At 38.9% G+C, this 16484-nt stretch overlaps 1 protein-coding gene across 3 annotated transcripts in view; it reads right to left on the bottom strand.

The window, feature by feature from the left end:
• The window catches only part of FRMD3 (FERM domain containing 3), a 301558-nt gene that overhangs the window by 155604 nt on the left and 129470 nt on the right, over positions 1–16484 (bottom strand). For 2 of the 3 annotated variants that reach the window (XM_055311651.1, XM_055311650.1), the window contains exon 2: positions 3564–3668. In XM_055311651.1, coding sequence (XP_055167626.1) covers positions 3564–3668 — 105 coding nt within the window. Of the gene's footprint in view, positions 1–3563; positions 3669–16484 lie in introns of those variants that run through there. The other variant, XM_055311652.1, reaches the window with a different exon arrangement.

Raw genomic sequence — 16484 nt, 5'->3', positions numbered from 1 at the left:
TCCTCAGAATCAAAAGTCTCTAAAGGCTATGAGGCAGGGGGAAAAATGACGATTCAAGCAGCCCTGTAAGCAATTTAATGGATACATCAGATAAGACAGTTTTGTTTTGAGTGCAGCCCACATTTTTTCCACTAATCTACTACCCAAATCTGGACACTAAACATTAAGCTAAACCAAGTCAAAATACAAAGAACAATGAAGCACATCAACCTAAACACTTCTTTTTAACTTTAAAAAATAATTTTAGACATATGAAAAAGGTACAAACATAAGCACCCTCTTCCCCTAATGTTAGCATAATACATAACCAGACTACAATTATCAAAATTAAGAAACTACTAACACAATGCTAGTAACTGAACTACAGACTTAATCTGGAGTTCACGAATTTTCCCATGCCAGATTTTTCTCTGTTCCAGGATCCAATCCAGAATCCCACATGGCCTTAGTTGATCTGTCTCTCTAAACTATGAGAGTTCCATGGTCTTTCATTACCTCAATACTTTTGAAGAATATAGGTAAGTTGCTTTGGAGAATATCTCTAGCTTCAGACTTTCCTATTTTTCCTCAAGATTTGAATGAAGTTATGCATTATTGGGGAGTATACCACAGGGACGATGTGCCCTCCTCAATGAAGGATAATCAGGGGATATGTGACATTGGAATGTCTTCTCACTGGTGATGTTAACTTTGATGGCTTGGTTAAAGTGGTGCCGACCAGGTTTCTCCACTATAAAGTTAGGCTTTCTCCCTTTATAATTAAAAGATATCTGGAGGAGGGTGATGGGGAGAGGTACTTTGAGACTATACAGATATGTTGTTTCTCCTCAAACTTCTGCCCACTGATTTTATCATTCATCAATGAATCTTGCACACAACTATCATTGTGATATTCCCTCAACCCTTCCATACTTATTAATTGGAATTCATCTGTAAGGAAGAGCTATCTCTTCTCCCCTTTTATTTATTTATTCAACTACTTATATCAGTATGACTCATGAGTATTTTACTTTATAGATTATAATCCAATAGTATTGTTATTTATTTTTGTCACTCTAATTTTCCAGTTTCAGCTACTGGCAGTTCATTCAGGTTAGCTCTGTGACTTTCTAGTGACCTTTTATTTTTGAGCAGTTTCTTACTTTCTGGCACCACAACATGCTCCAGGCTTATCTTGTGATTTCCCTGCCTCTGCCCTAGAATCAGACATTTTTTCAAGCAGCCTTTGTTCCTTTTATTAGAAAATGATATTTAGAAACCAAATCTAGGGGGTTGGTGTGCTCATTGCTACTGTGGTGTCATTGCTTCTAGGCCATCTCAGAAACCAGAACTTGGAACAGCATACATATGCGTAGTAGCCCACATGCACACATGCACATCTATATTTCTGTATCTATGTATATATTTTTTAAAAACCATGAGTTCATACCAACATCTGATTCCAATTCTAAAGATTTCTCTTAATAGTTTATCCAGTACCTCCCTGATGACTCAAGAAATAAGAAAACAACTCTTGCATTTAAGTGGTTTCCAGATATTATCTACGCTAAGAGTCAGCAAATTATGGCTAATTGCCTATTTATAAAATACTTTTATTGGAAAGAAGTTTTATTAGAACACAGTTATATCCATTAATTTAGGTATTGTCTATGGCTGCTTTCCACTAGAATAAAATAATTGAAAAATTATGACAGCAGTGGTATGCATCACAAAAATGAAAACATTTTCTATCTGGTCCTTCACAGAAAAGGTCTACAAATCCCTGGTCTAGGTTATGTTTCAGATTTTCACTTGGGAGATAATTAGAAAGAGTGTGGGTCCAAATACCATCCTTCCACCATTAATTACTAGCCCTGTAGCCTTAGACAAGCCACTGACTCTCTGCACCTCAGTTTTCCCCCTCCTTACACTGTTGTAGGGAAGACTAGAGACCATGACAGTAAAATTCCTGGCATATGACAGATGCTCAACTAATAGTAGCTAGAATTACTTCCACAGGCTGCTTGTTTAGAGTTTAGGATGGAATTTTGCACAAAAAGAATCTATATTCAGTGGTTAGAAAACTAATATAGTCCACAGAGTCTGTTTGCCCTGCAGGGGTTTGAACCATAATCCTAAACTAAATACTTACTCCATTACTTACTAGCTATAGAACCTTGGGCAAGTAACAATATCTTTGAATCTGTTTCTCTCTCCATAAAAGGATAATATCTTCATAAGCCACAAGAAACTATGTCTATGAGTATCTTTATGCCATGATCCCCAATACCAGCCTGAAGACCAAAGCTGGGATGGCTATGTCAAAACTAGAATCAGGGACACCTGGGTGGCTCAGTGGTTGGGTGCCTGCCTTCAGCTCAGGTCATGATCCCAGGATCTGGGATCGAGTCTCACAGCAGGTTCCTTGCAGGGAGCCTGCTTTTCCTTTGCCTGTATCTATGCTTCTCTCTCTCAGTCTGTGTCTCTCATGAATAAATGGATAAAATCTTTAAAAAAAAAAAGTAGAATCAGTATGTGCTAAAATACATGTTCTTGGTCCTAGCCCCAAGGATTCTGATACAGGAGGTCCAGAATAGGGACCACACTCAGCATTATTAGTAAAACCCTAAGGTGATTTTGTTGCAGAGCCAGGTCTGGGAACCACTGTTAACAGTAGAAAATGCCACATGAATCCCCTCTGTGACCTCATGTCAGCCCTACATCCTCACTAGTATCCTGCTACCTCCCTCTCATTTGGGTAAATATTTGACCCATTAGAGAGTTCCTGCAAGTGCTATAGGAAAGCAAAATCTCTTTCTGAGTCACTGTATTGTATATGTTTATAGAAGATTAGGTCTTACTGGACTCTTAAAGCTAAGTATGATTCTCCACATTTCAGAACAAAATCTAATATATTCCTTAAACAGCCTGTTCCTTTACAGAAATACACTCTGTTAGCTTCTCCTCATTGTATTGGGTCAGTAAATATGAAACTAAGAGCCAAGTGGGACTGTGGAAAGGGAAGAGAGGAGAGAAAGATGACCAGGAACACCCACAGGAGGACCAAATTAAAGAAGACAGAGTGGACCTGTCTCCGCCCACCCACCCCCGACCCCAGACCACCTATAGCTAGACCCTTTCACACACACTGACTTGCTTGGCAGTGGGGAAGGGTAAGAAGCAGAGATCAAAGAAGGTATAGGGCCTCCTAATCCATATCTAGGAACCACAGAAGGGTTGCAGAAATGGGAAACCTCAGGTGGTGGGAGCTGGGATGGATATTCCTGGGACCTTTTGGATGTGAGGGACATATATCACTGAATCCAACATATGTCACAAACATATATATGCTTGTACAGTACCCAACTCAAAAAGTAACACTCCCCTGCTCACTCTAACAAAAATTAACAGATAGCAACAAGGGCAGGTATACGCAGGAACAAGGATATAATGAGGGCTGTTAAAATTACTGGGTTTCAAAGAGCAGCTTTGAAACTATCATGATTGCTCTGAGAGGAACTTCTTTGGTCACCCACAGTGTGAGTCACTCCCCCAAATGGGTCCAGACAGAGGTTGGCTCTTACCCGTTGCTTCTCTGGGTCCACAAAACGAATGCCAAAATAGTCCTTCTCCAGCAAGCTGTAGTAATTGCAGATGTGGTCAATAAGAAACTGCCCTTTGGTCTCCCTCTGCAAAAAAAGCACATTTAAGTTTCAGCCAGAGCTCACCTTGTACATTCATGTCTAAAATGTGCCTCATTTACCCCATAGGTCTGCACTTAGAGAAATGGATTATCCCACTCCAGTCCCTGAAGCAGGGGCTTCTACACTCTTAACTACAATCCACAGTGAGCAATATATTTTTACACTGTGGACCATTACACACACACACACACACACACACACACGCACAAAACCAAAGGAATGCTAAAAAGAGAGCCAAAGAAACACCAAACCACACCCTCCACAGATGCAATGTACTCTGATATGTTCTATTTTATTCTGCTATGGGCCATTTAATTTATTTAAAGCTGTTTATGACTCTGAACACTGACTTAACAACTCAGTACCTAGTGGAGACCCACAGTTCACAAACCCACATATAATTCCACATATAGTACACCTGAGTGGTTGTCATAATTGCACAGTAGGTATTCATTCATTTAGTTTTCATAACAATCCTAAAGAAACAGATGCACTGAGAGGTTCGGTGGCCTGCCCAAAGTCACACAACCTGTACAGAGCAAAGTAGAATTTGACCCAGGCCACCTGGCTATAGAATCTGGGTTCCTACCACAACACTTTGTCTCCACTGCAACTCTGCCAAAAGGCCCAACCTGGATGGCATGAGACTACAGTGAATAGTATTAGATGGAACACCCTGCTTCTCACCAGGAAAGGCAGAAAATCTGCTGCGTTGGGCCTCAAAGCCAGTGCACCACATCCATAAGGGATGTGGTACGTGGCAGGGGTGGGAGGAAGGCAGACTGGGACAGGCCCAGGTGACCTTGGGCAAACCCCCCAGCTGTTTCACATGGGCAAAATGACCCCTTTAGATCATTTTTCCTTCTAAAATTCTATAAATGAAAGATTTGTCAGCTAAATCTGATTAAGATGAATACCATTACCAAAAAAAACCCTGTTAATAGCAAGGACTCTTCCAAGCCCTCATCAGGATATTTGATAAGATTAATTTCTGCTTCCATCAAAGTTGCTGACAGACCCATGGAACATTTTAGGGGTGGAATGTGACCTATAAAAACAAAAGAAGAAATTAGAGACATTAAGTTAGCCACTCTTCCAATCCACTAAAAATAATTTTGGAAGAGGTTTGATCGGTTCATTAGAAACTACTAGCATCAGCTCAAGAAGTTGATGAAAAAGCTACTCACTGATCTGGGATGTACCGCTCTGAATAAAGAACAAGGGCAAATAAGCACATATTGTGATACAAAGCCCAGATTCTCCTGAAATCATGTTGAGTTCAATTTGGAATAAACTTTGAGCCTTTGCTTCCTTTATAAGAGAAACCATTTGATAGCTCAAAAGGGACAAAGCATTAAAATGGAATTTGTTTTTAGATTTCTCTAATTGTTTTTAACCCTGGAAGCTCAAATGGCAAGCTATATCTGATGACAGCTGAATCTACTGCCCAGAATACAATCAATGGATTTAGTTTCTGTTACAGATTTACACTGTAATGCATCCATAGTTAAGAGGCTGTTGAAGAATCAAATCACTGAATATAACATGCGAGTCTGTCATTTTCTGATTGTATTGCCAAGCTCTCTGCATTAAGATTTACTATGGTGGACGGCCCCCACCACATGTGAGACACACAAGATATGTGGGTCAAACCAATGCTTTGTAATGATGTGGGATTGAGCAGAACTTGATTGTGCCTGACAGCGAGCATTTTGCCCTGAGGATCTACTCAAAACACAGCAAAGTTTTTTAAAAATGATTAAACACATCAACCAATACATACTCTCATATTATATAAGACCCTTGGGAAAAGGAAATGCCACTGCAGACATTGTGTTGAGTAGAATACACAAGTGTGGCTGAAACAAAATTGATACCTTCCACAAAAGCAAGTGAGGCCAGTTTCCACGCTTCCAAGCCACCAAGCCCCTGTTCCTAAAAGCACTGCCCACAGACCAGCAATACTGCAGAGCAGTAGCCTCAGCATCACCCAGGAGGGAGCTTGTTGCAAACACAGAATCTCAAGCACAGCTCAGACCAACTGAATGTAATGTGCATTTTAGCAATAGCTCCTGGTTATTTACATGTTCATTCATTTTGAGAAGCACTGGTCTAGGGAAATGTCCCCCATGTGTGAGAAGTGCAAAAATTGTACCTGTCTGCAGACTGCACTAGAAAAAAAAAAACAAAAACAAAAACAAAAACACAAAGCCCTTTTTCCCCATGGAGAATTGTCTATTCCTCAACTCACAAAAATGGAACTGTTTTCCATTCTCAGGAATAAAAATTGCCCCTGCATCTACAGGCTGCCAGCCAGCCAGCCTCGTCATCTTGAGATGCTCTTTGTCGCTGATTCATGCCAAGAAAGCCAGCTTACAGCCTCGCATTCTGCTCTGCTCTGCCTGGAAATCTGGACAATGTTCTTTAGGCACTTAACTTCATATTATTATCAGTTTGGTGCATGAAGCACAGTTCTTACACTAAAAAGAAAGACCACCCAGACCCAGTACCAAGGGTCAGAAGAGCTCATTCAGTGCCAGGTGTGTGAACCCAGGTCCAGTTGCCAGTTCCATATATCTCATAGCAGGGGAGGGCCTTGGGATGAACAAGGCCTCCCAACCCCCACTCCTAGAACTCTGTTGAACTGACCCAAATCTTCCATTTGCTTCCTCCTGAGCTTCCTGAGAGTAGAAGCCACTGCTCACCACCCTGCCTGGCACACTGGAAGTTATTGAAGGAATAAATGAGGCATTGCTTTTTCTCATACAAAACCTGGGATCTAGGAACAGATGGGTAGCCAATGGAAGACACAAACATCCTCGAGGAGATGGAGATCCCACAAACATAGTGGAATTAGCCAGCTGTCACCTAAATCCTTCAAGGTCTATGCAGAGAAGTAGTTATCAAAGATTTCAAGTGCAAGACTTCCATTTTTAATGTCAAAATTTTCATTCTCCCACAAGACAGCAGTTGTACTTTCAATACTGACTGAATGGAAGAGGGGGGGAATCCAAAAAGCTTATATTAACTCTTTATAGCTATTACCCAAGTTGTGTTTTACCACAACAGTAGCACATAAGAAAAACTTTAGGACATAAGTATGTGATATGTGCCTTAAGACAGTGCCTTAGGTTTAGACTTTAGATGCTACCTTTAAATGAGGTTATACAGTAGGTCCCAGAAATGCTCTGACATCATTGAAGAAACAATGTATTCACTTCACATGTTTAAACTTATGTCCCAGTACTGGTTGTCGCCACCTAGAGCACACTATGGATTGATTTACAAATACGGTGCTAAAATATCATGAATAAAATCATAATTTTTTCAACTGTAGTTTATTTAATGTGTCAAAAAAAAAAAAAACACAGGAGAGGGCTGGGTCCTCTCTCCACCTTTTCTGCCCATTTTCTGATAATTCTTGGTGTGAGTGCATATCCCTGAATTTCTTGCAATAATCCCATATTCTCTCGGGGCCTTCTCTCATAGGTTGGAAAGGATTCTAATTTTTGTAATTACAAACTAGCTGTTTTTCAAAAAACCTACCTCTCATCTCCACCTGAAAGTATGTACTGGAAAAAAAAAAAAAAAAACAGGCCACTATGTTAGAGTTCTGTTTCCACCACTCACCAGTTGGCTGACCTAAAGCAAGTCATGAAATCTTCTTGTGTAAAAGAGAAATAATGGTAACTTTCAGAGTAACCTATTCGGGTAGATTTGAGACTCATTCATATATTTGTTAAATATCTATTTTGCAAGACATTGGGATGGGCATTTGAGATAATGAATGAAACACAATTTTTTTTGAAACACAATTTTTAATCTCACAGGTCTTAAAGCTCTAGTTTGTATAATATGAAAGCATTTTGCAAATGGGCAAAGCACATACCATGGTAAAAGGTCATTAACAATAATATTCAGAATAATCTGAATCTTAAATCTTTGTATCCAATTTCATAGATCCTTTTAGATACAAGGAAGGTAAGAGGAACAGTCTTTTCCTCCTAGGCCTGGCCTCTGGGAAGGAAAACTGAACAAAGAGACTAAGAACTCAATTCTGTTGCTTAACTCCTCTTGCAACTAATTGCTGATGATGCATTTACTTCAACTCTAGTTCTACTGAAGTAAAAACAACAAAATGTTTGTGCTTAAAGAAGAAGAGCAAGAAAAGAAGAAGAGCAAGAGAACTCAATTGGCTAAATCAGCAATGGTTTGTCTCCAGTGAAAAAACATGGCAGATTTCAATACCTACTTCCTCAATCTCTAAACCAAGACATTTCACTACCTTTTAGATACTGGTTAAGTGAGAAGAGTAACAATCCCAAACTACTTAATGTATTGCTATAACTCAGGGTTTAGAGTTTGAATAGGTACCTTCAGGAATAAAAGTATAAACCTCATGATAGGTACTATTCATTGAACACTTATCATACACCAAGAATTGTGTTACATACTTTGTATTTAATATCCTGACAACCCACTGATGTAGCTAACATTCTCCCCATGTTATAGACATGATGCTCACTTTAACTGTGAACTTTCAGGACTGTCAGCAAAATTCCTTGTTGTTTCAACTAGTAAAAATTGGGTTTTCTGCTTATTGCATCCAAAATTTTCACTCAAGAAAGAAGGTGAATCAATAGGACCAGCAGGAAACACTATCACAGAGATTATCAACTAATGAACCAAGCAGCTGAGTCCATCTACCGTGTCCTATTTGACCAACATAGTATTTTTGTATCTCCAAAATGAGAACCTGCTCAGAAAATCTGGATCCTGGCTGCTTTTGAAAAGCTGGAGGATCTAGAAGCTGGACCATAAAGGTCTGCTGGAGCTCAGTTCCAGATCCCCTTTCCATGCGGAATGAACCTTGCAGTTTACCACACTCCCACCTGCCCTAGGGTCTTCTACATCTTCCATTTCTCACATTTCCCTGACCCTTAGAAAAATTTGAGTTTACAACCCTGATCTGAGGCAAATTAGAGGCTTTCAAAGTGTTCCTTAGGTTTCCCTTGACAGTACTTAGGAGCATCCTCACAGCCAGAAAAGGTCCTCAGTGGATGCAGCTTGAGCTGCTCCCTAAGGCTGTGTAGCCACTGAAGTCCTAGGACCCTTCAGCAGGGAAGAAGGGTCCAATACAGACCAGAGACTTTAGGGAGGAGCACAGGTATGAGGGGAGTAGGCAACAACTACAAGAATCTGAAACACAAATCTAGGACACTGGGAATAGTTCACTCTGGGGCAGGAACTAAACCTCTCCAGGAATCCTCTATGACAAACACAAGTGGGACTATCAGACCTTGTCTGATAGTAATTAAGGCCTTGAGACTTTTGTTCAAAGGGCTCTGTTGCTCAGAATCCTATGTTCACATGAGTTGCTCCTTTCGAAAGGGGCAGCCTGGACAGATACACATTTGGGGGAAGAACAGAATTATCAGTCTCTGCTGACTCTTCTACAGGAAAGGATGAATTCAATTCCCATCTGGATATCTAGAAACTCCAAAGGGGCTTCTAGACAATTATAAGGCCCTGAACAGTAAACTGAATGCCATCAGGGGTAGGTCTTCTCCCTAGAAGTTGCATTTCTTTTGTGAATTAAGGTCCTCAATCCATTGATTTTCACAGAGAGATAAACAGTAGTTTATCAGAGAAACTGGTAAACTAAATAGTTCTGCTTCTATAGTGAAGGACAAGCATTAGTTAATTTAAGAAGTATTGTGACTTGAAGCGCCTGGGTGGCTCAGTCAGTTGGGCATCTGACTTGGTTTTGGCTCAAGTCATGATCTCGGGGTCATGGGATCAAGCCCCCATCAGGCCATGCACTCAGTGTAGAGGGGCACTGCTTGCCCCTCTCCCCCTGCTCCTTCTCTCTCTCTCTCAAAAAAAATTAAATAAATAAATAAATAAATGAAAATAAATAAATAAATAAATATTTTTTAAAAAAGAAATATTGTGGCTTGATTGAACCTTTTTATAAGCACTGTTTATTTCTCTGCTAAAAAACTTCAAGCATATTTGCATAAATGTGTACATTTTGTTACGGTAGGCACCATAGATTTAACCAAAACAGAGCTTTTCTTTAGAAATAAATTCACTTTTATAATTGGATTTTAAGTAGCAAGTATTACTTTGTTAATTGTTCCTTCCCATTGTAGACATAACTGGTATTTGATATATGGCTGGGACATTCATTCAGAAAATGGCAGTATCCCAAGACAGTGAGGAGAGAAGTAATATTAAAGCTGTTTAAATAGGAGGAAATGTAAAGAAAGAACAGAGGGACCCTCATGGTTGAACCTGTGATTCTCATACAGATTAAAAGTTAGTTTTTATTTGATGGGGAAAAGAGTCTCTTCAATAAATGGTGCTGGGGCAGCCCCGGTGGCCCAACGGTTTAGCACTGCCTTCGGCCCAGGGTGTGATGCTAGAGATCTGGGATCGAATCCCACATCGGGCTCCCGGCATGGAGCCTGCTTCTCCCTCTGCCTGTGTCTCTGCCTCTCACTCTCTCTGTGTCTGTCATTAATAAATAAATAAAATCATAAATAAACAAATAAATAAATAAATAAATAGTGCTGGTAAAAGTGGACAGCTACATGCAGAAGAATGAAACTGAGCCACTTCCTTACACCATACACAAAATAAACTCAAAATGGCCTGAAGACCTAAATGTGAGACCCGAAACCATAAAGCTCCCAGAAGAAAATAGAGGCAATAATCTCTTTAAGAATGGCCATAGCAACATTTTTCTAGATAGGTCTCTTAAGGCAAAGGAAACAAAAACAAAAATAAACTATTTGGGCTACACCAAAATAAAAAGCTTTTACACAATGAGGGAAACCATCAATCAAAGGCAACCAACCAAACATGAAAAGATATTTATTTGTACATTATATATCTAATAAGGGGCTAATATCCAAACTATATGAAGAACTATGACTCAACACCAAAATAACCCCAAATAATCAAATTTTAAAATGAGTAGAGGAGGGGCACCTGGGTGGCTCAATCATTTAAGCATTTGTCTTTAGCTCAGGTCATGATGCTGGGGTCCTGGGATTGAGCCCCATATCAGGCTCCCTGTATGGCAGGGAGCCTGCTTCTCCCTCTCCCTCTGCCCCCCCCCCACACACACACACTTCTCTCTCTCTCTTTCCCTCTCACTCCATCTCTCTAATAAATAAATAAAATCTTTTTTTAAAAAATGAGCAGAGGACCTGAATAAACATTTTTCCAAAGACTTAGAACAAGCTGTGTGGTCAACACAAACATGAAAAGATGCTCATCATTCATTATCAGGAAAATGCAAACAATGGAATATACTCAGCCATTAGAAATGACAAATACCCACCATTTGCTTCGATGTGGATGGAACTGGAGGGTATAATGCTGAGTGAAGTCAATCAGAGAAGAAACATTATATGGTTTCACTCATACGGGGAATATAAAAAATAATGAAAGGGATTATAGGGGAAAGGAGAGAAAATGAGTGAAAATATCATTAAGGATGACAAAATACGAGAGACACCTAACTCTGGGAAACGAACAAGGGGTAGTGGAAAGGGAGGTGGGCGGGGGCTTGGGGTGACTGGGTGATGGGCACTGAGGGGGGCACTTGGCAGGATGAACGCTGGGTGTTATGCTATATGTTGGCAAATCAAACTCCAATAAAAAATATATTAAAAAAGAAAAATGCAAACCAAAACCACAATGAGAAAACACCCCACACCTGTCAGAATGGCTAGAATCAAAAAGAAATAACAAGTGTTGGTGAGGATGTGGGAAAAGAGGAACTCTGGTGCACTGTTGGTGGGAATGTAAATTGGTAGAGCTATGGTGGAAAACCATATGAAGTGTCCTCAAAAAATTAAAAATAGGGATCCCTGGGTGGCGCAGCGGTTTGGCGCCTGCCTTTGGCTCAGGGCGCGATCCTGGAGACCCAGGATCGAATCCCATATCGGGCTCCCGGTGCATGGAGCCTGCTTCTCCCTCTGCCTATGTCTCTGCCTCTCTCTCTCTCTCTCTGTGACTATCATAAATAAATAAATTTAAAAAAAATTAAAAATAAAAATACCATATGACCCAGTAATCCCACTACAGGGTGTTTACCCAAAGAAAATTAAAACCCTAAATCAAGAGGACACAAGTATCCCTCTATTTATTGCAGCATTATTTACAATACCCAAGATATGGAAGAAACCCAAGTGTCTAGCAATAAATAAATGGATAAAGACGTCAAACACACACACACTAGCCATAAAAAATGAGATCTTGCCATCCACAATGACATGGATGGACCTAGAATGTATTATGCTAAATGAAATAAGGTGAATTAAGTCAGAAAACTATCATGATTTCATTTATATGCAAAATCTAAAAAACAAGACATAAATAAAAAGCAGAAACAGACCCATAAATCATAAATACAGAGAACTGATGGTTCCCAGAGGGGAAGGGTAGGTGGGCAAAATAGGTGAAGGGAGTGGAAGATACAAGTTTTCAGCCTTGAAATGAGTAAGTTACAGTAATAAATGGTAGAGCATAGGGAATACAGTCAATGGTATTTTAGTAGTGTTATATGGTGACAGATGGTAGCTACACTTGTGGTGAGCATAGCATAATGTATAAACTTGTTGAATCACTATGGTATACACTTGTAACTGTACTATTGTGTGTCAATATGTGATATTGTATGTCAAGTATACTTAAATTTTAAAAGCTGCTTTGATTTTTATTATTCAAGTATCTTCAGATGTATAAAAGATAAAGCCAAGGTTTCAGGAAGCTGAAGTACCTAATTCTGAATAAATATCTTCTATATAGTAATTGTATATTGTGGTTAAGATAAATGAAAATACAGGCTTAGATACATTAAAGACATTATTTTGCACAACAAATAATCATATGTTAGGGGAGGGGAGGACTATAGCAGTGACCTGAAAACCAGAAGAAAACAAAACTACCAAAGCCAGACACTCATGGCAGGGAAGAAGGCAGGGAATCAATAGTTTCCTGAAAGTAAGTATGTGGCTGCAAAAATAAAAGGCCAAACACAAGTGGCCACCTAGCCCGTTGAGGCTCATTGGCAGAGGCAAAACCCAACTGCTTACCTCAAGTCCCTGGTGGCCTCTACACCCTCTGAGAAAACAGAAATATACTGCCTTTCTCACAGCTAGAGGCTTAGTAGGCTGGAGAAATTTTAAGAAGCCCTAAAGAAGAAAAACAAAGAAGTAGTGCATCCATGAAAAGAAACAGCAGCCACAGCAGGTTGACTACTTTATTGTCTGGGTCCTGAAAGGTGTCTCCTGAATGACTGTCACAGTCAAATAAGCCAGCAGGGTGCTTTGCACTTGGTGATGTTTCCTTCTCTTTGCTTTTCTTTGGGGTGTTTTTTGCCTCTGTTACTTTGTCTATGATCCACATCTTTCATTATTTTTTTTAATTTAAATGCAATTTGCCAACATATAGTACCTCATTAGTTTCAGATGTAGTTTTCAATAATTCATCAGTTGTGTAAACACCCATTGCTCATCACATCACATGCCCTCTTTAATGCCTGTCACCCAGTAACCTCATCCCCAACCCTCCTCCCCTTCAGCAACCCACAGTTTGTTTCCCAAAATTAAAACTCTTGGTTTGTCTTCCTCTCTGATTTTTCCCCATTCAGTTCCCCTCCTTCCCTTATGGTCCCTTGTGTTATTTCTTATATTCCACAGATGAGTGAAACCATATGATAATTGTCTTCCTCTGATTAACTTATTTCACTTAGTATAATACCCTCCATCTTCATTCTAAAGGATGGGCTGTGTGTCTACACTCAGTCATAGGGTCATTTCTCTTCTGACTGACACACAGATCCATCCCAATGCTTGAAGAATCATATTTGATGTTTCAGCTCTTAGAAATTTCTGTCACTTCTCAGTACACAAAAAATTTTTCCTTCTCCTGCTTTTTCTTCCTGTTCCCATTTTTGGGTTTGGTATCCTTGTCAGACCCAACTCCTGAAGGCACTCACTTCAGAATAATTTTAAAGTTTTCCAACTCCAATCCTTTCTGCAATGGCAATGAAGTCTTTCTCCAGCTCCCCTCATGATGTGGAAACAGGCTCAGAGAGACTATTGACTAATTACCCAACATCAATACAGCTAGAAAGGAGCATAGTCAATATTTAAGCCCAGGTTGGCTTAATTTTGTTATTATACTCAAATTTTCAAATAGTTGAAAAGAAATAACTGGATAATATTAACTTGATAACATCTACAAAACCTTACACTTAACATCATACTTAATGAAAAAAAACTAGATGCTTTCCTCCTAAGATCAAAAACAAGGCAAGGATGCTCCCTCTCACAATTTCTACTCAATATTATACTGGAAGTTTGAGCTAATGCATTAAGAAAAGGAGGGGGAAGGCATACAGATTGGGAATGAAGAAAAAAATTTTATTTGAAGATTATATGATTGTTTATGTAGAAAATTGAAAATAAACAACAACAAATTTTCTGGAACTAATAAGTGGTTATAGCAAGGTTGCAGGATACAAAGCTAATATACAAAAGTAAATAGTTTTCCCATATTATTAGCAAGAACAATTGGGAGTTGAAATTAATAAACACAAGATCATTTACATTAGCACCCAAAAAATGAAACCCTTAGGTACAAATAACAAGTATGTATAAAATCTAGATGAGAAAACTACAAAATTCTTATGAATAAATAAAGACTAAATAAATGGAGTGATATCCCATGTTCATAGATAGGAAGACTCAATATTGTTAAGATGTCAGATTTTCCTAACTTTATAGGTTCAATACAAGCCAGTCAAAATCTCAGAAAGTTACTTTGTTTATATAAACAATGTGATTTTAATGTTTATGTGGAAAGGAAAAAGATCCAAAATAACCAATACAACATTGATGAAGAACAAAGTCAGAAGACTGACATCACTCAACTTCAAGACTTACTATAAAGTTACGGTGATTAAGACAGTGTGGTACTGGCATAAGAATATACAAATAGAGCAACAGAACAGAATAAAGAACCTCAAAATAGACCCACACAAATATAGCCAACTGACCTTTGACAAAAAATGCAAAGGCTCTTCAATGGAAAAAAGATGGTCTTTTCAACAAATGGTGCTGGAACAACTAGATATTCACATGCCAAAAATCATCATTATCATCATCTAGACATATACATTATACCCTTCACAAAACTTAACACAAAATAGATCACAGACCTAAATGTGAACCACAAAACTATAATACTTCTAGAAGATATCATAGGACAAAACCTAGGTGACCTGGGTTTGGTGATGACTTTTTAGATACAATGCCAAACCAGGAGAAAAAAAATTGATAAGCTGAAGTTCACTAGAATTTAAAATCTCTGCTCTGCAAAGAAACTGTTAAGAGAATTAAAAGACAGGCCACAGACTTGAAGAAAGTATTTACAAAACACACATTTGACAAAAGACTTGTATCCAAAATTTACAAAGAACTCATAAGATGTGATAATAAGATAGAAACAACCCAATTTAAAGGTGAACAATTTTAACAGACACTTTACCAAGGAAGATATGCAGATGAAAATAAGCATATGAAAAGATGCTCCACATTATAGGTCATTAGGGATTTGCAAATTAAAACAATGAGATACCACCACATACCTACTGAATGACTAAAATCCATAACACTGACAACACCAAATGCTGATGACATGGATGTGAAGCAAAAGGAACTCTCATTCACTGCCAATGGAAATGTAAAATGGTACAGGCACTTTGCAGGAGAGTTTGACAGTGTCTTTCAAAACTAAACACAGGCTCAATCCAGCAACTGTGCTCCCAAATGAGTCAAAAACTTATGCCCACACAGAAACTTGCACACAAATGTTCATAACAGTTTTATTCGTAATTACCAAAGATTGGAAGTAACCAAGATGTTCTTGAATAGGTGAATGGATAAACATGGGATATTATTCAGGGATAAAAGGAAATTAGCTATCAAGCCATAAAAAGAAATGAAGAATATTTAAATGCATATTGCTAAGTGAAAGAAGCCAGTGTGAAAAGGCTACATACTGTATACATACATATGGCACTCTGGAAAAGGCAATACTACAGAGATAGTTTAAAAAAAAAAAGATCAGTGGTTGTTGAGATTGTGGGGGGTGGAGGGAGATGAACAGGTGAAATACAAAGGATTTTTAGGGCAGTGAAACTATTCCATGTGATATTTTAATGGTGGATACGTAATACTTTTGTCATAATGGGGTTGTCATAATGGGGTTGGCAGAAAGAGAGTAGATGGGAACTCCGTACTTTCTGCTCAGTTTTTCTGTAAACTTAAAATATTCAAATATTAATTTAAAAGTAAGGAAGAAAAAGAGAGGAACCAGAAAAGCGCCCCTGAGGATATGAACCTAAGGATTGCAACTCATGGGGTACCTGGGTGGCTCAGTTAGTTAAGCATCCAACTCCTGATTTTACCTCAGGTCATGTCGTCAGAATTGTGAGAACAAGCCCTGTGTCAGGCTCTGCACTGGGCATGGAGCCTGCTTAATATTCTCTCTCTCTCTCTCTCTCTCTCTCTCTCTCTCTCTCTCTCTCCCCATCTCTCTCCTCCTCCTTCCACCCCCCACCCCTGCTCCTCCCTACCCTTCACTCTGTCACTCTTAAAAAAAATTGCAACTCAAGAGACAGACCAAGAAAATAAGTCAAGAAAAATGTTGTAATTATCCAAAATAAAAGTAGACACAAAGATATTTTATTGGGGTGCCTGAGTGGCTAAGCCGGTTAAG

The sequence above is a fragment of the Nyctereutes procyonoides genome, unplaced genomic scaffold (genome assembly GCF_905146905.1).
Source record: "Nyctereutes procyonoides isolate TBG_1078 unplaced genomic scaffold, NYPRO_anot_genome, whole genome shotgun sequence".
NCBI classification, from domain to species: domain Eukaryota; kingdom Metazoa; phylum Chordata; class Mammalia; order Carnivora; family Canidae; genus Nyctereutes; species Nyctereutes procyonoides.
This window is presented reverse-complemented; position numbering and strand designations above follow the sequence as displayed.